Source organism: Coregonus lavaretus (assembly GCF_964263955.1).
Source record: "Coregonus lavaretus genome assembly, chromosome: 1".
Classification (NCBI taxonomy): domain Eukaryota; kingdom Metazoa; phylum Chordata; class Actinopteri; order Salmoniformes; family Salmonidae; genus Coregonus; species Coregonus lavaretus.
The window spans coordinates 40,557,588-40,581,404 of NC_139988.1; the positions used below are offsets into that span (position 1 = coordinate 40,557,588).

General features: G+C 42.4%; 1 protein-coding gene across 1 annotated transcript in view; it reads left to right on the forward strand.

The window, feature by feature from the left end:
• Positions 1 to 22,814, forward strand: part of LOC311131411 (ubiquitin thioesterase Zranb1-like) — a 38,231-nt gene extending 15,417 nt beyond the window's left edge. Inside the window, exons 3-10 of the mRNA XM_084164378.1 lie at positions 11,301 to 11,488; positions 12,062 to 12,215; positions 13,704 to 13,775; positions 16,321 to 16,519; positions 17,844 to 17,964; positions 18,761 to 18,890; positions 20,782 to 21,011; positions 21,314 to 22,814. Coding sequence (XP_084020504.1) covers positions 11,301 to 11,488; positions 12,062 to 12,215; positions 13,704 to 13,775; positions 16,321 to 16,519; positions 17,844 to 17,964; positions 18,761 to 18,890; positions 20,782 to 21,011; positions 21,314 to 21,520 — 1,301 coding nt within the window. The 3' untranslated portion in view covers positions 21,521 to 22,814. The remainder of the gene's footprint in view (positions 1 to 11,300; positions 11,489 to 12,061; positions 12,216 to 13,703; positions 13,776 to 16,320; positions 16,520 to 17,843; positions 17,965 to 18,760; positions 18,891 to 20,781; positions 21,012 to 21,313) is intronic.
• Positions 22,815 to 23,817: the final 1,003 nt, after the last annotated feature.

Consider the following 23,817-nt stretch of genomic DNA (forward strand, 5'->3'; position numbering starts at 1 on the left):
GTTTGCTCCTATGCGATTGAGTCTGACTAGTAGAAGCTCTTCCCTAGCAGTTGAAACTCAAACATAGAAAAACAACCTAGCTTGTGAACAAAACAATAGCCAAGAAACACAAGGAGAAAGTCTCACAGTAGACTTTAGTTTCAAGTAAATTAGACCAACTTTTATGCCTGTGCGCAGCGCTTCTAAAAATGAATCTTTCACTCACTGCTTCACTTGCGCACAGCCCCCAGCCAGGCAGTGTTGCAGCGCGATGTGGAATGGGCTGTGTAGGATTTGTAGTTCTTTGACTTTGTGCGATTGAATTTACCAGCTATGAAACAAAACGGTGGAAATACTTTGAAAACAGCTACTGCAGCATTTATTTTACTATACATGTGATTATACTTGACAATTTCTATTGTCAATTGGGAGTGAAATGCTTGCACTGTGGAGCCCTGACCACCAGTCAACGTGGCTGGTGAAATTGACATCTTACCCGCCAATGCCAAAATCTACCCGCATTTGGCAGGTGGCGGACCAATTTTAGGCCCTGCGTGCAACTATGTAGTTTTTCTATACAAAACATACATTAGTGCAACGCATTCGGCAGAATTTGTTTCTCCATCAGATGACAACAGAAGTGCAAAGTGATTTCGCTAACAGCCACAAGTAAATTAGCTTACATTGAAAAAGCAAGGAATTGTTGGCAAAATCGATGCATGGCCATCATATGTCTAATGTTTATCATAGAAAGAATGTAGCCAGCTACATTTCCTATTGTTTAACTCAAAGTTAATCTTGCATTTTAACTTGCTACCAGAGAAACTACACCGGAGGAAAGTAATGGAGAACAGTAGCCAACAGGTCAGTCAGAGCGCTCTCTGGTGATCCAATGATGAGCGCAAAGATATTTAATCAGAGTGGAGAAGTGCAATTGAAGCACGAAATTAGTCCTTTTACGTTCATGATTTGCAGCGACCCTGACTGAAGCCGAGCAGAAGCATTTTAGATCTGCATTTAGAAAACGCAGCAAGATATTTTCTCTGCATTTTATCTTTCCTTCTCTGCATGAAAAACGCAAAATCCTTCGTTAACGTGACCCCTGGTCCTAGGCCCAGGGACGGCCTGTTCAATAGGGCGATATGGGCGACGCACTGCCAAACGGGAAAAGGAAGGGATTTTTTTCTAATCAATTATATCACGGCAACAGTAGTTATCAGTGTTCTAATCTGATCTGACTGCCACTAAATGTCAAATCAGGCTAAAGTCGTGCTTCAAATGGCCCCGCCCGTTTTTGGGGCGATTTCAGTCAGGTTGAAAATCGCCCAGAAGTCTCTCATAGCCTGTCATGTAAAATCTATTTTTTTCAAATTTCAAAGCTTTCAATACATTCTCTATGGGTGTCTGTGGGCTTGCACTTACGCGCTTTCGTCATACGTGACTTAACCATGAACGTAACTAAGAAAATAGCGGCTAGCAGCGTCTCTGTTGCGACCTGCAGTGTGGCGTTATTTTATGTTTTTAATTTGTAGACTTAGTTTACAAACATTCTGCCAACCATGGATTTCCAGTGGTGGGTTTTGGACTGATCTTGTTGATCGTGTACATACCCGCTACGAACGGACTAAATAATGAAAACGCTGCTGGCAGCGGAATCCAATACAGCTGGGAGACTTGGCTGGATGACAGAGTCCCGGACAGAGAAGTGGAGCCGGCCGGCTTCACCCTGGTCAGAGCGGACCGCGATCCTGGTAAGAGAGCGACTCTGTACCCCCGACATTGAACTGCTTTCTGTGTCACTGCGACCTTACTATCTGCCCCGTGAGTTCCCCCAATTGTTTGTTACCGTTGTGTACTGTTGATAATCACAAGTTTACTGGAGAACTGAGACCAAGTAGAGACTTTGGACAGGGTGGATATGGTATAATAAAGGCAGTTTATTCAGAGGTAAAGATATCTGGAATCGCGTGCACGGACCCGTTCGTCAAACTCTTAGGGAGCTATCTGAAGAGAGCCCCGAAAACATTGTGTGCAGACATTTTATACAATAAATGATGTAGGTTGAATCTAGTAGTTCTGATCTTCTGATTGGTCCTGATGAGTTGGGCGAGGTCCCCTCCACTGTTGCATTGGCTCTGAGTCGGGTTCTCTGTCTTCAAATGTTCAGCCTAAAGAGAGGGGATTTTTGTGTGTGTGTGTTTAACAGTGATGATGTGTGTGTGTGTGTGTGTGTTATCAGTGATGATGTGTGTGTGTGTGTGTGTGTGTGTGTGTGTGTGTGTCCTCAGAGCAAGAACTCGTGAGTTGGAAGAACTGAGAGACCTATGGCGTGGGTGTTGTCCTTGGCCACCTGCTGACAAGGCTGACAAGATAGGACTCTTTTGTCCATTGTTATAGGATAGGAACAGCATTGATTGAAAACAAACGCCCAACACAAAATGGGTCATGCACAAGATTTTAGTCAGACCAAGCTATAACATTATATATTTACTACGACAGTACATTCAACCAAAAGCTAATATAACAAAGGCATCAGAGATTATTTATAATCTGTCACAGAAACTGGAATCCATCTCCCCAGATCAGTCAATAAATGCTTCTGGTATTGACTTATATGCTGCCCCTGTCTTCATGTTGTTGCTGGACATATCTTTTTTTTAAATGTGTGTAGGTCACCTAAATCATCAGAAAAATTGCCCCTCCTGAGAATTTTTTCAGGAGCCGCCACTGCCTAGGCCTATGTTGTATTGGTGGAGTTATGGGCTAATTTGCATTCCTCTAAGTGCACGTGGAACTGCATAATCATTTTTATTTTTGTTTCAAACCATTTTAAAATGTGTATCCCAATGTCACACATTAGCCCCATTTTTATTTATAGAAAGACATGTGCGAGGCAGCTATATCTATCCCCCAACCTCTATCATGCACAGTCTAGCGAGCCTGTGTGATGAGTGAAGAGGATACTCTACCTTCCCTTTCAGAGAGTGTCCCTTGAAGCTTTGAATCAAGGGCTTGTCCAATCAGCGGCACTTCTCCTGAAGTTAATGAAGGCAAGCCTCATAATGGTGACTGAGTGAATTCCACTGCTGCTGTCTGGACTACATGGCAGAGAGGATTCCATTGGCTAGCTAGCCTCTCTGCTGTTTATAGTGGAGTTGCTCATCCCAGTCAGTTTGTCAGCTGATGCAAAGGACTCCCCATAGCAAAGACTGTTCTCCCCATTGTCTGAGGGGACCCCACTTAATACTGTGAAGGGGAGGCCAGCATGTCCGTTGTGTGCTGCAGGGGATCCCTCACTCTCAACACACACACACACACACACACACACACACCCTGCCCTTCAGTCCCAGGGGCTGATAAACAGTGGGCCCAGCGTGCGGTGCTAGACAGCCTGGAAGCCCGCAGGCCTTGCACTAAAAATAACTGACTGGTGCACAAGTCAAAAATATACAGGCGTTCACATCGAAGAGGACGTTCAGCCTGCTGTTTGCATGACCAGAGCCCTGTTACGTACCCTCTGCTGGTTTAGCGTTACATGTAATTTGTGTACATGTTTAGGCTACTTGTTTAAACAAGCATCTCACCTGGACTTAATGAATTACATATGAGCCTACGTTAGCTTCCAGATAGTATTTTTCACAATGATCCTCAGTAGAAATGTGTCATATAATTATGTAGGCTAAGCTTTTGAATGTTTGTTTAAAACAAAGCAAAATCTGTAAAATGGGGGCATTAACAATGCATTGTGGGATGTACCCTGCATAAAAATTGCATATCCAGGAGCAGTTTTAGTCATGTTGCTATGATACACTCCAAGCCTGTACTCTCCAGAAGCTAGCGATTGAGGATGTTTGCTCCACTGTAGGACAAGATGCCCATTTTGTATTAAGGGCAGTCTGCATGACTGAGGGCCTCCTTGTCTGCTTTACAGCCCACTGGCTTGTTCCACAGCAGGTTTATTAGCTGAGTTTCTCATCTTTTATTAGACAGACTCTTCATTGCCTGAACACAGCATGCTGGCTTCAAGTGGTCTCTATGCTTCAGGAAGCTTTCGCTGACAACCTGTCTTTCTGTGTGAGTGTGTTTGCAAGTTTCTGTTCTACATAAGGATGTGTGTCTACTTGCCTGTATTACACCTGAATGAATCAGTAAAAGGAGTGAATGCACAGAGGCTGCAATACTAGTCTTGTTTGACATGTGTGAGTGGGTAGATCTATTGGTACCAAGAAGAAAAAACCCATAGACGCGTCAGCCCAGAAGGACTGGAGTTGAATACCCCTGGGCGTAGCTAGCACATCAACTAGGCTACATGACTTGCCTGCAAGGCTGCAACACAACCTGAAACATTAAATATGATATAATTTGATAAATTATTGAACAGGAATCGGTTCCGCGGGAAGAACCTGTTTGGATAAACCCACTGTATGCAATCTATAGAGCAAGTCATCTATTTTCTTTGGTTGCTATCATGAGTAGTCCTAGCCCTGAATCACACACTACCTAACCTAGGCTATATCATGCATACTATCAGTAGGCTAATTTAGCCATGAAGCCATTGTGGAAAGAAGTCGTAAATGGGCACAAACTGATGTAGATGGCATGTTGCCCCCTCTATTCTGAAGTGCTAGCCTGTGTGTCACTGGTTGTCACAGGCTACTGTTGTGGCAGAAGACCTGTGAAGTAGTGCCGACGCTGCCAGTTGGAAATCTGTCAAAGCAATTGGGAGGTACAGTAACACACAGGCCTGTTGCTGACTGTTCATCTGGACCTCTGTCTGTACTTCTTCCTTGACCGACCATTGAGGGCCCTGGGTTTCTGCTGCGTCTGAGATCAATCACAGACTCCTATGAATGCAGGCTCATAGCCAGCCTTTAGTTAATTCAATTGATTTGGTGTTACCGTAAGGGGAAATTCAATCAAAAATTGGCTTTCTCGTAAAAAGTGTGTCCTGACTCTGTCAAATGGAGATCTGGACACACAGGAGAGATAACAAGGAGAGGGGACTGGAGAAAATAAAGGAAAGTGGTAGGTCTAGATGCTTTGTGCCAGGTGAAATTGTATATATTTTTTTGCATACATACAGTGGGGAAAAAAAGTATTTAGTCAGCCACCAATTGTGCAAGTTCTCCCACTTAAAAAGATGAGAGGCCTGTAATTTTCATCATAGGTACACGTCAACTATGACAGACAAAATGAGAATTTTTTTTCCAGAAAATCACATTTGTAGGATTTTTTATGAATTTATTTGCAAATTATGGAGGAAAATAAGTATTTGGTCAATAACAAAAGTTTCTCAATACTTTGTTATATACCCTTTGTTGGCAATGACACAGGTCAAACGTTTTCTGTAAGTCTTCACAAGGTTTTCACACACTGTTGCTGGTATTTTGGCCCATTCCTCCATGCAGATCTCCTCTAGAGCAGTGATGTTTTGGGGCTGTCGCTGGGCAACACGGACTTTCAACTCCCTCCAAAGATTTTCTATGGGGTTGAGATCTGGAGACTGGCTAGGCCACTCCAGGACCTTGAAATGCTTCTTACGAAGCCACTCCTTCGTTGCCCGGGCGGTGTGTTTGGGATCATTGTCATGCTGAAAGACCCAGCCACGTTTCATCTTCAATGCCCTTGCTGATGGAAGGAGGTTTTCACTCAAAATCTCACGATACATGGCCCCATTCATTCTTTCCTTTACACGGATCAGTCGTCCTGGTCCCTTTGCAGAAAAACAGCCCCATAGCATGATGTTTCCACCCCCATGCTTCACAGTAGGTATGGTGTTCTTTGGATGCAACTCAGCATTCTTTGTCCTCCAAACAGGACGAGTTGAGTTTTTACCAAAAAGTTCTATTTTGGTTTCATCTGACCATATGACATTCTCCCAATCCTCTTCTGGATCATCCAAATGCACTCTAGCAAACTTCAGACGGGCCTGGACATGTACTGGCTTAAGCAGGGGGACACGTCTGACACTGCAGGATTTGAGTCCCTGGCGGCGTAGTGTGTTACTGATGGTAGGCTTTGTTACTTTGGTCCCAGCTCTCTGCAGGTCATTCACTAGGTCCCCCCGTGTGGTTCTGGGATTTTTGCTCACCGTTCTTGTGATCATTTTGACCCCACGGGGTGAGATCTTGCGTGGAGCACCAGATCGAGGGAGATTATCAGTGGTCTTGTATGTCTTCCATTTCCTAATAATTGCTCCCACAGTTGATTTCTTCAAACCAAGCTGCTTACCTATTGCAGATTCAGTCTTCCCAGCCTGGTGCAGGTCTACAATTGTGTTTCTGTTGTCCTTTGACAGCTCTTTGGTCTTGGCCATAGTGGAGTTTGGAGTGTGACTGTTTGAGGTTGTGGACAGGTCTTTTATACTGATAACAAGTTCAAACAGGTGCCATTAATACAGGTAACGAGTGGAGGACAGAGGAGCCTCTTAAAGAAGAAGTTACAGGTCTGTGAGAGCCAGAAATCTTGCTTGTTTGTAGGTGACCAAATACTTATTTTCCACCAGAATTTGCAAATAAATTCATAAAAAATCCTACAATGTGATTTTCTGGATTTATTTTCTTCTCAATTTGTCTGTCATAGTTGACGTGTACCTATGATGAAAATTACAGGCCTCTCCATCTTTTTATGTGGTTGAACTTGCACAATTGGTGGCTGACTAAATACTTTTTTCCCCCACTGTAACTCCATGCGGTCATAAGAATGTTGTTGTAGTTTATCTTCTGAGTGTTCTGTGTTTAGTGTAGGCCTACTGATCTGCACCTACATGTACCTAGATTGCTGATGCTAATTTACAACAATGGTCCTCTGTAGCTCCGTTGGTAGAGCATGGGGCTTGCAACGTCAGGATTATGGGTTCAATTCCCAGAGCCACCCATATGTAAAAATTGATGCATGCATAACGAAGTTGCTTTGGATAAAAGGGTCTGCTAAATTGCATATCAATATCACATCAACAACATTTATGGATGTAAATTGATTTGAAAAGGCCCGTTACATGGACATTTTCTGTGGGGGGAAATGAGCACGTTCATTCATTTTCTGTCTTCAATATTTCTCAATGTTCTCCACCCTTCCAAATATAGAGCAACTCTTTTGTATCCATTTCCTTCCTAATGTTTTGTGTATGTGTGCTGTAAATGATGTGTGAGTGCAGGACGGCTGGCAGGCACACCCACTAATGGACTGCTGTGAGAAGTGGTTGTGGTCCTGTCTCTCACATTCCTGTCTGAGCTCTCTCTCCCTCTCTCTTTATTACTCTCTGGCAAGCTCCGAACAGCACAGTTAGTCCTCCCACTCACTTTTTGTCTTGGTTCCTTTCTCCATGTTTCTACTTTTTACTGCAGCTAAAACACACACCCATATACAGAGCATTAGGAAAGTATTCAGACCCCTTGAATATTTCCACATTCTATTACGTTACAGCCTTATTCTAAAATTGATTAAATAGTTTTTTTCCATCATCAATCTACACACAATACCCCATAATGACAAAGCAAAAACAGTATTCTATAAAATTTTTGCAGATTTATTAAAAAAGCTGAAATATCATATTTACATAAGTATTCAGACACTTTACTCAGTACTTTGTTGAAGCAGCTTTGGCAGTGATTACAGCCTCGAGTCTTCTTGGGTATGACGCTACAAGCTTTGCACACCTGTATTTGGGAAGTTTCTCCCATTCTTCTCTGCAGATCCTCTCAAGCTCTATCAGGTTGGATGGGGAGCGTTGCTGGGGAGCGTTGCTGCATAGCTATTTTCAGGTCTCTGCAGAGATGTTCGATTGGGTTCAAGTCCGCGCTCTGGCTGGGTCACTCAAGGACATTGAGACTTGTCCCGAAGCCACTCCTGCGTTGTCTTGGCTGTGTGCTTAGGGTCGTTGGCATGTGTGAAGGTGAACCTTCGCCCCAGTCTGAGGTCCTGAGCGCTCTGGAGCAGGTTTTCATCAAGGATCTCTCTGTACTTTGCTCCGTTCATCTTTGCCACGATTCTGACTAGTTTCCCAGTCCCTGCCGCTGAAGAACATCCCCACAGCATGATGCTGCCACCACCATGCTTCACCGTAGGGACGTTTGGCATTCAGGCCAAAGAGTTCAATCTTGGTTTCATCAGACCAGAGAATCTTGTTTCTCATGATATGAGAGTCATTTGGGTGCCTTTTGGCAAACTACAAGCAGGCTGTCATCAGTGGTGGAAAAAGTACCCAATTGTCATACTTGAGTAAAGGTAAAGATACCTTAATAGAAAATGACTCAAGTAAAAGTGAAAGTCACCCAGTAAAATACTACTTGAGTAAAAGTATTTGGTTTTAAATATACTTGAGGATCAATGGTAAATGTAATTGCTCAAATATACTTAAGTATCAAAAGTAAAAGTAAAGGGGTAAATCCTTTCAAATTCCTTTATATTAAGCAAACTAGACGACACAATTTTCTTGTTAATTTTTTAAAATGGGATAGCCAGGAGCACACTCCAACACAGACATAATTTACAAACAAAGCATTTGTGTTTAATCAGTCCGCCAGATTAGACGCAGTAGGAATGACCAGGGATTTTCTCTTTTTAAGTAGGTGAATTAGACCATGTTCCTGTCCTGCTAAGCATTCAAAATGTAATGAGTACTTTTGGGTGTCAGGGAAAATGTATGGAGTAGAAAGTACATTCTTTTAATTAGGAATGTAGTGAAGTAAAAGTTGTCAAAAAGATCAATAGTAATGTACAGATACCCCAAAAAACGACTTGCAGTGAGGGAAAAAATTATTTGATCCCCTGCTGATTTTGTACGTTTGCCCACTGACAAAGAAATGATCAGTCTATAATTTGAATAGTAGGTTTATTTGAACAGTAAGAGACAGAATAACAACAACAAAAATCCAGAAAAATGTCAAAAATGTTATAAATTGATTTGCATTTGAATGAGGGAAATAAGTATTTGACCCCCTCTCAATCAGAAAGATTTCTGGCTCCCAGGTGTCTTTTATACAGGTAACGAGCTGAGATTAGGAGCACACTCTTAATCTCAGCTTGTTACCTGTATAAAAGACACCTGTCCACAGAAGCAATCAATCAATCAGATTCCAAACTCTCCACCATGGCCAAGACCAAAGAGCTCTCCAAGGAAGTCAGGGACAAGATTGTAGACCTACACAAGGCTGGAATGGACTACAAGACCATCGCCAAGCAGCTTGGTGAGAAGGTGACAACAGTTGGTGCGATTATTCGCAAATGGAAGAAACACAAAAGAACTGTCAATCTCCCTTGGCCTAGGGCTCCATGCAAGATCTCACCTCGTGGAGTTGCAATGATCATAAGAACAGTGAGGAATCAGCCCAGAACTACACGGGAGGATCTTGTCAATGATCTCAAGGCAGCTGGGACCATAGTCACCACGAAAACAATTGGTAACACACTACGCCGTGAAGGACTGAAATCCTGCAGCGGCCGCAAAATCCCCCTGCTCAAGAAAGCACATTTACAGGCCCGTCTGAAGTTTGCCAATGAACATCTGAATGATTCAGAGGAGAACTGGGTAAAAGTGTGGTCAGATGAGACCAAAACGGAGCTCTTTGGCATCAACTCAACTCGCCGTGTTTGGAGGAGGAGGAATGCTGCCTATGACCCCAAGAACACCATCCCCACCGTCAAACATGGAGGTGGAAACATTATGCTTTGGGGGTGTTTTTCTGCTAAGGGGACAGGACAACTTCACCGCATCAAAGGGACAATGGACAGGGCCATGTACCGTCAAATCTTGGGTGAGAACCTCCTTCCCTCAGCCAGGGCATTGAAAATGGGTCGTGGATGGGTATTCCAGCATGACAATGACCCAAAACACACGGCCAAGGCAACAAAGGAGTGGCTCAAGAAGAAGCACATTAAGGTCCTGGAGTGGCCTAGCCAGTCTCCAGACCTTAATCCCATAGAAAATCTGAGGGGGGAGCTGAAGGTTCGAGTTGCCAAACGTCAGCCTTGAAACCTTTAATGACTTGGAGAAGATCTGCAAAGAGGAGTGGGACAAAAACCCTCCTGAGATGTGTGCAAACCTGGTGGCCAACTACAAGAAACGTCTGACCTCTGTGATTGCCAACAAGGGTTTTGCCACCAAGTAGTAAGTCATGTTTTGCAGAGGGGTCAAATACTTTTTTCCCTCATTAAAATGCAAATCAATTTATAACATTTTTGACATGCGTTTTTCTGGATTTCTTTGTTGTTATTCTGTCTCTCACTGTTCAAATAAACCTACCATTACTATGAGACTGATAATGTCTTTGTCAGTGGGCAATAACATCAGCAGGGGATCAAATACTTTTGATCTATTTTACAATAAGGCTGTAATGTAACAAAATGTGGAAAAGGGGAAGAAGTCTGAATACTGATTATGCTTCAAAGCATTTTGTGTGTGAGTGTGGCCCTTTTTGAGTGTTAAACAATAGTTAGCCAGGGAGTAATGTTGTGAAATATGCCAGAGACTGCTGCATGGGTATTCCAGAAATCAGACGGAAAATGATGAGGCTGGTAGTAGCACTGGAAATGTTCTCTACTTTTATCTTCCCCCACACTTTCTATAATGTTGTTCTTTTTCAAATGGTGTTTTTGTTTCAGTACTGTAGTAGTAAAACTACCGCAGTGTCTATGTGGTTTTGGCAAGGAATAGCCTACAAATGATTGGGCAAACTCTAAGAATTTCCACCACGTCCAATGTACAGATAAACTGAGTGTAGAAAACATTAGGAACACCTGCACTTTCCATGACAGACTGACCAGGTGAAAGCTATGATCCCTTATTGAAGTCACTTATTAAATCCACTTCTGTCAGTCTAGATGAAGTGGAGGATACAGGTTAAAGAAGTATTTTTAAACGTTGAGATTGTATTGTGTATGTGTGCCATTCAGAGGGTGAATGGGCAAGATAACAGATTTAAGTGCCTTTTGAACGGGGTATGGTTTTAGGTGCCAGGAGCACTGGTTTGAGTGTGTCAAGAACTGCAATGCTGCTGGGTTTTTCACGCTCAACAGTTTCCCGTGTGTATCAAGAATGGTCCACCACCCAAAGGACATCCAGCCAACTTGACACAACTGTGGGAAGCATTGGAGTCAACATGGGCCAGCATCCATGTGGAATGTTTTCAACACCTTGTAGAGTCCATGCCCCGATGAATTGAGGCTGTTCTGAGGGCAAAAGGGGTTGCAACTCCAATATTAGGAAGGTGTTCCTAATGTTTTGTGACCTTTACACTGAGTTTATGTAGTGTGTGCTGTGTAGCTTGTGTTTTTAACTCCTCACTGATTCCCCCCCTCCTCCCCCTCCTCTCTTTCTGCAGGTGTGGTAGAGGGGGACCTGGCTGCAGTAGAGGCCTATAAATCATCAGGTGGGGACATCGCCAGGCAGCTGACGTCCGACGAGGTGCGTCTTCTCAACCGGCCCTCTGCCTTTGACGATGGCTTCACCCTGGTCCACCTGGCCATCCGCTTCCAGAGGCAGGACATGCTGGCCGTGCTCCTCACTGAGGTCAGGACGACATACAGGCCCTGCCAATGTGTTAGCTGTAATGGTACAGGTCAAAGACCGTTGTCTTTATTCTGCTGTACCAGTTAGTGTAGATTAAATGTATTGGTTAATAGTCACTCCATCTCCAGGTTGAGTTAGGTTCTGCTTATCAATGTTTTGAAGATACCGCTGATGAGCTTTGTTAACCTCTATCTACCGGGAGACGACATAGTGGATGGGATGTGGTGTATGTGTGGCAGATCGATGGGTGCGTAAACATGATCCCAGTTTATCCCGCTGCTGACAGGAGGCTCTTATCCCAGGGTCAGTGAGTGTGTGTGAGCCCTGGAAGGACCGGCAGGATTATGTCCCCTAAGGAAGGACGGGACAGGGCAGGGTCTACCTGGGGCCTGTTCAGGAGGGTGCAGTGTTACTGAACGTTCAAATGGATATGGATTGTGTTAAACATATGATTGAACAGGGAATCGAGTCAGGGATTCTACTCATTACATTTCTCTCTGCAACACTCTGAATGTTTCACCTGGGTTTTATTTGCAGTAGGAAACATTTTATCATTTCTGTGTCACTGTCTAGGTGTCCCAGCAGGCAGCTAAGTGTATCCCAGCCATGGTGTGCCCTGAGCTGACGGAGCAGATACGCCGTGAGGTGGCTGCCTCCCTGCAGCAGCGCAAGGGAGACTTCACCTGCTACTTCCTCACTGACCTGGTCACCTTCACGCTGCCAGCAGGTCAGCCTCCCTCTGACCTACTATATACTTCTGCAGTAGTTTTATTTCGCCTAGTTACTGTGTATAGTTATGTGGCGTCAACTGTTTTGCTGCTCTTCTACACTAAAGCTTCATGTCTTAGGCCTATATGATGGTAGAATACATGTTTTGTGTTAGGGAATTGCATAATGGTATGGTTGTTTCCAACTACTCTTGAGAAAAATATTTTCCCTGGCACCATCTTAGGGTATTGTTGTGTGGCGATTTGGTTGCGTATTTCCACCCTTTGACTTGGCTGTGCGAGTAAAACATTGAATTGCTTGCATCTGTGCGAGCTGCAAATTCTAGCTAGTCATTTCTGTCAACATTTTCTGTTTTTGAGTAGGCTACAAACATGATTTGGTGAAACACAAGGCTCCAAACTGCAACTATTTAGTCACATTTTGCAATCCTTTGACTTGACTGTGCAAGTAAACTTAATTGGACGTATCGGTGCGAGCTGCACATTCAACATGATCACTTCACTCCAAACTTACTCTATTTTTTTTTATGAGGCTAAAACCATGATTTGGTCAAAAAGCATTATCCTCATGATTCCTGTAATGCAAGTGTCTGCCCTGTGCCTGTTTCGCTGGGGCCTGCTGCTGTGATGAGCGAGCCACTCACGGCCTGTCCCCCTATTAGTGCTCCGGGACAACAAAAATACTCTCTGATCGAATAACATTTCAAAATCCAATCCACTCCTTTTTTCTATTGTGTGACGCCGCTGCAAAACTTTGGTGTGACCAAATCATATGCTGGTGCCACCAATTTAAAAACCAGGGGGAAAAGTTAGTCTGGAGCCCATAGGTACAACGTTTTTGGTAGGGTACGCAAGGTTGAGTCTACAGCTATTTTAGTTGAATTCCTACTTGAGAAATAGGCTACGTTGTGGTTAAAGACGAGAACTGCAGGGCTGATAAGCAGTGATGTCTGGTATGCAGAGTATTTGGGGAGCATGCAGATGCATTGGCTTCTGGCCATTATAGAAGCCCCTCTGTTCTGTTGCACAATGTCAATGCATTCATTTATTGAGCTGAAGAATAGCCACTACTGTTGTCAAGGGCTCCAATCACACACAGTAGCCCTGTAGCTTTATTGTGGAAAGAAAAGGCAACACAAAACAAAACATGGTTTGACATTGGATAGAAAACAGTCAAATGTGGTGTCTGTAGTTTGCAGAGACGTCAGCTTGTAGAGTTACAATGCAGCATTGACTCCTGCAACCTCAGGATATTAAACCCTAATCACTTCAGCCTGGCTTAGTTTTTAAGGCGTGTGCAGGTCAAGAGGTGAAGACGGATTCACTTTCTTCTCCAAGCCCTACATTTCATTTCACTGTTGTCAAATAAATACTTGCCCTCTAACTTTCCCTTTTTGGGAAGTTTTTGGATGATGAACTGTATCATGTCTTTTTTGTGTTGTGTATCTCAAGCAATTGAATGCCACCCTGTGTGTTTTTGTCTGCAGATATCGAGGACTTGCCCCCAACAGTTCAGGAGAAACTGTTTGACGAGGTGCTAGACCGAGATGTACAGAAAGGTGAAATATTGACTTACTTCATGTGAATTTCAGTAACTTACAGTGGTTTGCGAAAGTATTAACCCCCCTTGGTATTTTTCCTGTTTTGTTGGCTTACAACCTGGAATTAAAATGGATATTTTGGGGGGGTTTGTATCATTTGATTTACACAACATGCCTACCACTTTGAAGATGCAAAATATTGTTTTATTGTGAAACAAACAAGAAATAAGACAAAAAAACAGAACTTGAGCATGCATAACTATTCACCCCCCCAAAGTCAATACTTTGTAGAGCCACCTTTTGCAGCAATTACAGCTGCAAGTCTCTTGGTGTATGTCTCTATAATCTTGGCACATCTAGCCACTGGGATTTTTGCCCATTCTTCAAGGCAAAACTGCTCCAGCTCCTTCAAGTTGGATGGGTTCCGCTGGTGTACAGCAATCTTTAAGTCATACCACAGATTCTCAATTGGATTGAGGTCTGGGCTTTGACTAGGCCATTCCAAGACATTTAAATGTTTCCCCTTAAACCACTCAAGTGTTGCTTTAGTAGTATGCTTAGGGCCATTGTCTTGCTGGAAGGTGAACCTCTGTTTCCCTCAAGAATTTCATGTGTGTATATATGCTGAGATCATGTGACACTTAGATTGTACACAGGTGGACTTTATTTAACTAATTATGTGACTTCTGAAGGTAATTGGTTGCACCAGATCTTATTTAGGGGCTTCATAGCAAAGGGGTTGAATACATATGCACGCACCACTTTTCCGTTATTTATTTTTTAGAATTGTTTGAAACAAGTTATTTTTTTCATTTCACTTCACCAATTTGGACTTTTGTTTATGTCCATTACATGAAATCCAAATAAAAATCAATTTAAATTACAGGTTGTAATGCAACAAAATAGGAAAAACGCCAAGGGGGATGAATACTTTTGCAAGGCACTGTACAATACCACTATTTTACTGAATTTTGTGTGTGTGTGTGTGTGTGTGAGCGAGAGACCATTGTCATAGTCAACAGTGGGTGGCATCTGTATAGCTTCCTATCCCTTCTCTACTACATGAGAAGGCTGCTGTATAGTGTTGTATTACAGGTCTATTCCCTGCCTGCCATTTTGCCTGCCATTATCGTGTGTGCTTGCATCCATGCTAATCATGCTAATTGAGTTTTAGGATTTCACTGATCCCTAAAGGGCTCTCCACAGTGATTTCACAGTCTACGCAAACGGAGCTACGGCATTTGCGTCGCGTAAAAAAAATTCTGCCGCACAAAAGTACTTAGAACTACGTAGAGAGCAATGCAAACAAACCTCAGTCGGATCCGTTGCGTAGACTGTGTAGAGGCCTTTAGTGAATGACTACTTCCTCCAGTACCTTTAGTAAATGACTGTACTTCCTCCACACGCCGTCAATGGTACTTTTCCACACTGATTGCTCACACTCTCTAGGGTGTCTTGTGACCTGTTTAGCACACCAAGGGTAACAAGCCAGTGTATGGAAGACCAGGTGACCAAAGTCACCCTAGTCACCTCCAAACGCTCCTGTCTTTCGTTCTGCTATGATGAAGCTGCAAGTGCAGGTGTATCACTTTTCATCACACTCGATCCCCTCTTTGAAATATGATCATGCTGGGGTCCTTTCCAGTGCCATCACCGGTCATGTAGAATCAAGGTGGCACCTTCAGCCATCCGCACCTTGTCGTTGTACATAGTGCAAGCCCAGCATCACAATGGTGTCCTTGCTATCACTGTTAGTGATGGGAAGTTCAGCTCTTTTTACTGACTTGGATCTTTTCAACTCATTCAGTAAAAATAATTAATATTTAGACTCATTTCAAATGATGAACTGAAAACTCGAAAGAGTCATGATTCTACAAGCCTGTTGTCGTTCACCATAACGGGCTTATGGAGCTGTCATTTGTGACAGACTTTTAAAATGTGCTTTAAACAATGTGTACATTTGTTGATTGCTATGTATACATTTGAAACAAAGTTGTGGCCGCAAACGGACAAGATTGTGAACGACTCTTGGTGGAATGCATTGCTTGAACGAACTGCAGCACCCCAAACGATTCGTTCTCAAGTTTTTTTTATAGCAAAGACAGTGTATGTTTTGGTTCTATCATAAAATTCAAGAATCAATCAATTCCATTTATTCTTGAACCATGCAATCAATTATGAGTTCTAAACATGTCTTTTTCTTCTCTATGCTGTTATTGCTGCCTGCAGCATGATCTATTTTAGAGTTGTTGGTCGGCGCACGTCTTCGGAGCCACTGAGCCGGAGAAGCGCGTCTTAATCCTTCTGTTGTAATCGTGGCCAGGAGGTCAAACGAACAACAAAATGAACGAAAAACGAATCATGACTCTCGAGTCAGTAAAGAGTCGTTACAAAAGAATGAATAGTTTGCGAACTGCACATCACTAATCACTGTACATCCCTACACATTACAAGACTTGATTAATTGAACAGGGATGTTAGTTCTGGGCTGGAACAAAAGCCTGCACACCATGTAAAACCAAAGAGTGCCCTTTGAAAGCCTCACTTTCCCTCTCTCTCTCAGAGCTGGAGGAGGAGTCTCCCATCATCAACTGGTCTATAGAGCTAGGAACGCGGTTGGACAGCAGGCTGTATGCCCTGTGGAACCGCACGGCCGGGGACTGCCTGTTAGACTCAGTACTGCAGGCCACCTGGGGCATCTATGACAAGGACTCTGTCCTCCGCAAGACCCTTCACGACACCCTGCACAACTGCTCCCACTGGTGAGGCCTGGGTCTGGGGTGTGACTTTGTCTGGGCATGGGGATAGGATGAGAAGGCTATGTTTGTTTATGCAAACCAATTATTTAATTGTGGAAAAAGGACAACCGTTCTCATTGCAAAAGGGTTTAAAGCATTTGAGTAACAATACTTAAATCCAAACTGGTTCTCTAGCAAATTAGTAAGAATGTCTCACCCTATGTTCAAGAATGGCCTTTTTCCCCTTTATTCAGATTACAACCTCTCACTTTCAGTTATCTGAAAAGGAAATAATCTCCCAAATATCACCATTTCTAAAACAAGCCAAAGAAAGTTGGTTGCAATTACAATTTCATCCACCAGAAACTACAGAACAAATAATACAACAAATATTGTGATTAAACTCAAATATACTAATTGATAAAAAACAATGATATTAGGATTATTAAAAAAAAAAAAGTATAATCTTCGTAAATGATATCATAGGTAGGACTGGTGGAGTTATGTCGCACATGCAGCTAACAAAAACATATGGAAATATCTGCTCTACCCAAAATTACAACCAACAAATTGCAGCATTACTGCAAGAATGGAAGAGGAATGTGGTAGGGGGAAAAAGTAAGGAACTTGTGTGTCGGCCCTGCATTAAAGACCATAATTGGTTAAAGAAAATTGTGATAAATAAATAAATATACCAGTTTCATTCAAGGTCCAAAGATTGACAGCCATGCCATATAGATTACAAAATTGTTGGGAAGAGATTTTTGACGTACTGATTCCATGGCACATGGTTTATGAACTGATAAGCAAAACGACGCCGGATTCAAAATGTATAAATTTCTATTTAAATTATTATACAACATTCTTGCAACCAAAATAATGTAATTTATATGGGGAATACAACCTTCCCAGCTCTGCAGATTTTGCTGCGAAGAGATTGAATCATTAGATTGTTGGAAAAGCATTCCAGGTGAAGCTGGTTGAGAGGATGCCAAGAGTGTGCAAAGCTGTCATCAAGGCAAAGGGTGGCTATTTGAAGAATCTCAAATATAAAATACATTTTGATTTGTTTAACACTTTTTTTGGTTACTAAATGATTCCATATGTGTTTGTTCATAGTTTTGATGTCTTCACTATTATTCTACAATGTAGAAAATAGTAAAAATAAATAAAAATGAGTAGGTGTGTCCAAACTTTTGACTGCATCACTTTGATGCAGACAATTACAGTGATGGAAGCTACAATCTAGCTGCAATATTAAAGCTGTTCTACCCCCCCCACACACACACACACACACACACACACAAAACAAAACAGAGGGTCACTGACGTGTGTTCTGTCTGTCTAGGTTCTACACGCGCTGGAAGGAGTGGGAGTCATGGTATTCCCAAAGCTTCGGCTTGCATTTCTCACTCAGGGAGGAACAGTGGCAGGAAGACTGGGCTTTCATCCTCTCACTGGCCAGCCAGGTACACAAACACACACTCACTAATTTCCTTATGCATACATACATACATAAAGCTTTAAGCTTTTTAGGTGGAAGGACTTGACTTGGGATCAGCAGTGTACAAATGTAGAATCTTAATTTGATCACTGTTTTGTTGAGAATTATATATAAAAAAGATTGCACCGCAGAAAATGCAGATGAGCTTTGTGATTTACATAAATTCTGAAAACCCACTCTAACACAAGGTTATAATAACAGTATTGCACTTTTCATGGAACCTACTTTTGGGCTGCTAAAAGCCTAACCACTGATCAAGCAACATTATAGACTAAACGTTCAAATCCTGTTGCTGCAGGATTATTTGGCTGTGACAATGTAGGTGAAATTAAGATCCTACATCTGTACTGTAATATGCTAAAATATGAAAAGCATTTACTGCCCATGAATTATGCAATGCCATACTGCTCTGACCATATAGAAAACCCCAGTGTATGAGAGCCCCCACTGTCATTTTTATTTGACAGTTGTGTAACCTCAACTGTTCCTCTACTATATTAATCATTTAAGATGTAGAACCAACAGAGGCATTGACTTAAGGTTTTCTTTTTAACAATCAAATTATTCTTGATCACATATTTATGGTATAAAGGCATGGTTTTAAGACTCCGGCTTACAGTATTGCTGGATGTACGTCCAATCAGGTTAGCCTAACAGCTAATAGTAAGTAATAGCACAAATCCTAATAGTATATTTTGCAGCTATGCACCACAAAGGTAGTTTGACGTGCCTCTCTCTTTGTGTTGTTTCTCTCTCTACAGCCTGGAGCCAGCCTGGAGCAGACTCATATTTTTGTTCTTGCACACATTCTTCGTAGACCAATCATCGTCTATGGAGTGAAGTATTACAAAAGTTTCCGTGGTGAAACACTTGGGTACACCCGTTTTCAAGGTGAGATGATGTCTGTTTTCTTTGGCCTCAGTCTTCAATTGGGCTGATTTTTAAAGGCTTTTTTCTCTCCCGTTGATGTAGTAAGCTTTGTAGTAATCCTGTCAAGCAAAATGCTCTCAAAATGCACAGTGTTGCAGATTTATCTCTTCTTGTCCAATTAGATTGACGGCCCAGTCTGTGTCCATGGGTTGGACAATATCTGCTGGGTCAGACAAAGCCCTTCTGATTTGAATTAGCCCTAGCACATGAATCGTGGCACAAGGATGATGCTAATTTTCGATTGGGTTTGCTGATTTGAGAGTTTTGCTCAAAGGTCAGTATTCAATCAATAATGGATTTCCGGATAGCACTTTCAGAGGTGTTTTGATTTACACAGCAGTGTGTCACAGGTGGAGGGAGTTGACACTTGATTTAGAAATTGTCAGTCTCGTGGCATGACCCTTAGCATTGCAGATAGAACTGTATTATAAGACACGATTCCCTAATGTACATTACAGAAGAATGTGTTTTCCATAATATAACCTATTCCTTTCTTACTCTTCTGCACGTTGCACCCCAGTGAACACAAGCTGTAGTCCGTATTAGGGGTGTGAGCGTTAAAACATTGTAATGTTTCAACTAAATGCAGATCCTTAATGTTAAGAATCCCTAACCGAAAAACAACTAGGAGCATTGAAGCACGAGGCTCAACTTCCCCACTGTTTTGGTGCCCTGGCTACCACGCTGTGAGCAGTGTGAAGCAAACCTGTGCAGATACTGTGTGTGACAGAGTAGTGTTGCATCTCGCTCATCTCATGAGACCCAAACTGTTGCTGGCAGCTGCATTATCAATTCACATGGAATTTTATAAACATTTCTTATAGTTTTAATGAAAAACTGAGTTTAAACATTAAGAATGTTTTTCCATTTGTCACATCCCTAGTTTGTAGCTGTCCACTACTGAGCCTAGGTGCAGAGTCCCAGTGTGAAATGCCACAAGCGTGTCTGCATACATCCCATTGCTCACATAATCTGTCTTCTCATTCTTACAGGAACTGTAGCCGCATCAAGAATCAGTCCAAGTAGATGATCTGTTTAGTAAAGGGAGGGTGGTTACAATTGTTCGTTGGGATTGTTCCAATGCTGATACAGCATGCATGTGACTCTCTCTCTAAAACCAGTCGAAGAACAATTCTGACAAAATAATCCCACCCCCTAACTATGAAGCAATGCAGGAGCATGGTTCACTGTACATACTGTTAAAAGTATGTCTCTCAGCATATGTTAGCCATCATGAGAAGAGGGAGTGGTAGTGTAAAGCGGGCGTCCAATAAGGGCTGAGGGCGGGGTCCACCTCCGTGGGCCCTAGTAAACAGTCTGGCTTTAATTAGCCTGCAGAGCCCGTGCAGCCATAATAAAAGCTCTCTAACGATGGGCTGCATGTGGTAATGGAGGAATGATATAGGCTACTGTTTGTGTTGCCAAGGGAAGGAGAGGCTTATGGGTGTCCATGGAGGGAGGGAAGGAGAAAGCTCAGTTTTAAATTGGTTGCCAGGTGAACCCAGTAAACACACAATGGCAGACGGTTGAACAGTGAGGGATAGTAACTGTTCTAGATGCTCAAAAACAGTGGTTTGTGGTTTAAGTTATGGTCACAAGGTGAAGTGTCCCATTCACTTGTAGATGCTGTCTAGTGGGTTATGAGGCTGATGGAATAGTCTCAGGGAAATTGTCCATTGTGTTTGGGAAACTGTTGGTAAGCAATATGTCAGCCTGTTTTGACATTTTGGTTTGTCATCTCTCTCTATTTCTCTTTCTTTCCTTCCCCATGTCCCTTTTACCTCCTCCCTTGATTTCCCCCTCCTCTCTTCCTCCTTCACCTCACCCCCTTCCCTCCCTGTCCTCTCTCCAGGTGTGTACTTGCCCCTGCTGTGGGAGCAGAGTTTCTGTTGGAAGAGTCCCATCGCTCTGGGCTACACCCGCGGCCACTTCTCTGCACTGGTGGCCATGGAGAATGACGGCTTCGACAATCGGGGTGCAGGCGCCAACCTCAACACAGACGATGACGTCACAGTCACCTTCCTACCGCTGGTAGACAGTGAGAGAAAGTTGCTCCACATCCACTTTCTCTCAGCACAAGAGGTAGGAGGGAGCTCCCGCTGTGGTATCATGAATATTTATATGGACCCCGACTGGCTGCTTTTCAAGGATTCTGTCATTCATGCTAATTCAAGCTAAGTTCGCTATTCATGCTGATTACACCATCTGCTAAGTGACTATAGTGTAAAACGTATGTAAGTATTTTGCTATTCTCGTGAAGTGACTGGAATGTGAAAAGTAAGGGAGATTGGCTGCACTAATTGCGATTTTCTCAGTATGAGAGCATTCTCTAAAGTATGAGATGTAGTCTCATGGTTGATGGTTTTCTTGTCTGTGTGTGTCAGATGGGGAATGAGGAGCAGCAGGAGAAGCTGCTCAGGGAGTGGTTGGACTGCTGTGTGACAGAGGGTGGAGTGCTGGTGGCCATGCAGAAGAGCTCCCGCCGGCGGAACCACCCCCTGGTCACACAGATGGTGGAGAAGTGGCTGGACGGCTACCGACAGATCCGCCCCTGTGCCTCGCTCTCAGACGGTGAGGAAGATGATGAGTAACAAAACGGGAGTAGGCGGGGTCCCTAGGGGCATGGACAAACTGTGAAAGGGGAGGGAATCATGAGCCTCACTCTACCCTGGCAGAGGACACACACTTAGAGCTATCTGGACAAACCTGAGACTGACAGAAAAAATAACTAGGGATGATCAGAACTAAAGGATTGTAGTTTTCAAATGCTATTGATCTTTATTGATTTTCATGTAAAATCTTTAGGCAAAAGTGTAAATGCATGTGGTTGTTTAAAAAATAAGTATAAGGAAATATACCAGCATCGATTCAAATCAACACATCTTTATATCGGTTTATTATGGGCACTGCCGAAAACACACCCAAAATTACTGTCCTTTTAGTAGTTTTTCCAGTTGAAATGGTTGTCTTGTTTTTTGATGGGCAGGGTCTAGGCCAACATATCTTTGGGTCAGGGCACCCAACAGAGAACTGCTGCAATTGTGTACTATGAACTTAATTCTTAAAGGGATACTTTAGGACGAAGCCCTTTTGTCAACGAAGCCCTTTATCTACTTCTCCAGAGTCAGATGAACCATTTACATTACATTTTAGTCATTTAGCAGACGCTCTTATCCAGAGCGACTTACAGTTAGTGAGTGCATACATTTTTTGAACCCACGGGGATACCATTTGTCTCTGCATCCAGTATGAAGGAAGTTAGAGGTAGTTTCGCGAGCCAATCCTAATTAGCGTTAGCGCAGTGAATAGAAGTCTATGGTATCTGCTAGCAGTTACCAACTTCTTTCAAACTGCACGCAGAGACAAATGGTATCCACGGGTTCATCTGGGGAAGTAGATAAAGGGTTTCATTGACAAAATCCCCTTAGTATCCCTTTAATACTAAGCACTGCACATTTATGACTAACTGCTTGAATAAAGGTAATTTATGAAGCTTTGAAAAGGAAATTCCCTTCACCTCAAAGCTAGTGTCACTAAGGTTTAGGAGATCCAACACATTGATGATTAGTTTACCCTTTTTCCCCAGAATGGCCAAAATGAAGTCTTTATTTTCTTGATCTCCAAACTAATTCTACATATTTATTTGTTTGGGAGCTTTTGAGCTGAGATCTTTGATTCTCTGTATTTCTTTTTGTGGTTTTGTCATTTCTTTCAATCCTGATGAAGACGTTTGTTGCACAAACATTTTTGCTTTGAGGAAAATAACCATTATGAAAGTTTACTTCAGTTCTCATGTAATTTAGTACCTCATTTGGATGTTTGGTGCTTTTTTTGGAGGAGAGAGTAAGATGCATTCAATGTCGACATTAAAACAGAATCACACTAGTTTCGTCATGTTTCTTTTTCTGTCCTGCTATTCTTCCCTGTCAAGTTTAACCCATGGTACCTGTGTGTTTCTCCTCTAATGTATGCTTCTTGTCTATATGTGAACCCATCTTGAATTAAGTTTAAGGTATTTGTGAGACTGCACATAAACCAAAGAATCATGAGTGGTCATACTTTTGCAGTGAAATACCTTTTTGTTGGGTTTCCTTGTCATTGAGTTGAGTACTGTAACTTATTTTGGTGTATTACAATCTAGTTATACACACGTTGAGCATCATGTGTATGTTGCTTTGTAGTTATGCAATAGTTGTGGATTTAGGTAAAAGCCTGACCTCGCTATAGTGCGTGTGGCACAGACAGGGGAAAAAAGAACCTTTTTAATGTCCAATTTATGAAGTCTATAAAACTTCAACTCTATGGTGTAGTTTGAACGTTTCAGTATGCATTGACTCGTGTGGTGCACCTGGTTATACATAGTACTCTCCTTTTTAGACATCCCTATATTAAAATGTAGACTATTTATCCAAAATTATATAATGGTACTCATTTTTATAAATTCTTATGGGAACATGTTTCTAGCAACCCCGTGTGGCCAGTAAACCCATTCCACCACAGAATCCAGAAAGGGTCAACTGAAGGTCATTACATTAAGTTATACATTGGTCTATAAACCGTATGCATAAATAAGCAGCAAAGAAACACTTTCACAAACCTTTCACAGAGCATGATAAAACAGCATTTTTTAATTTGAACTGCACTGAATTGTACAAATACTCACACTAGCAAGACAGGGCTGCTAACAGATTGTTTGGTTTTTAAAGTCAGGGCACTAGGGATGTTGCTATTGCTCACAGAGTGCATGATGCCTCCAAGAGCTTCAACTGGCTTTCATTATAAGAACAGAAAGAAAAGGGTGGTTCACATAATACTATCATTATAAGAACATTTAACTAGGCAATACAAATCTAACAGGACTCTGCAGAAACCTTGAACACCAAAAAAC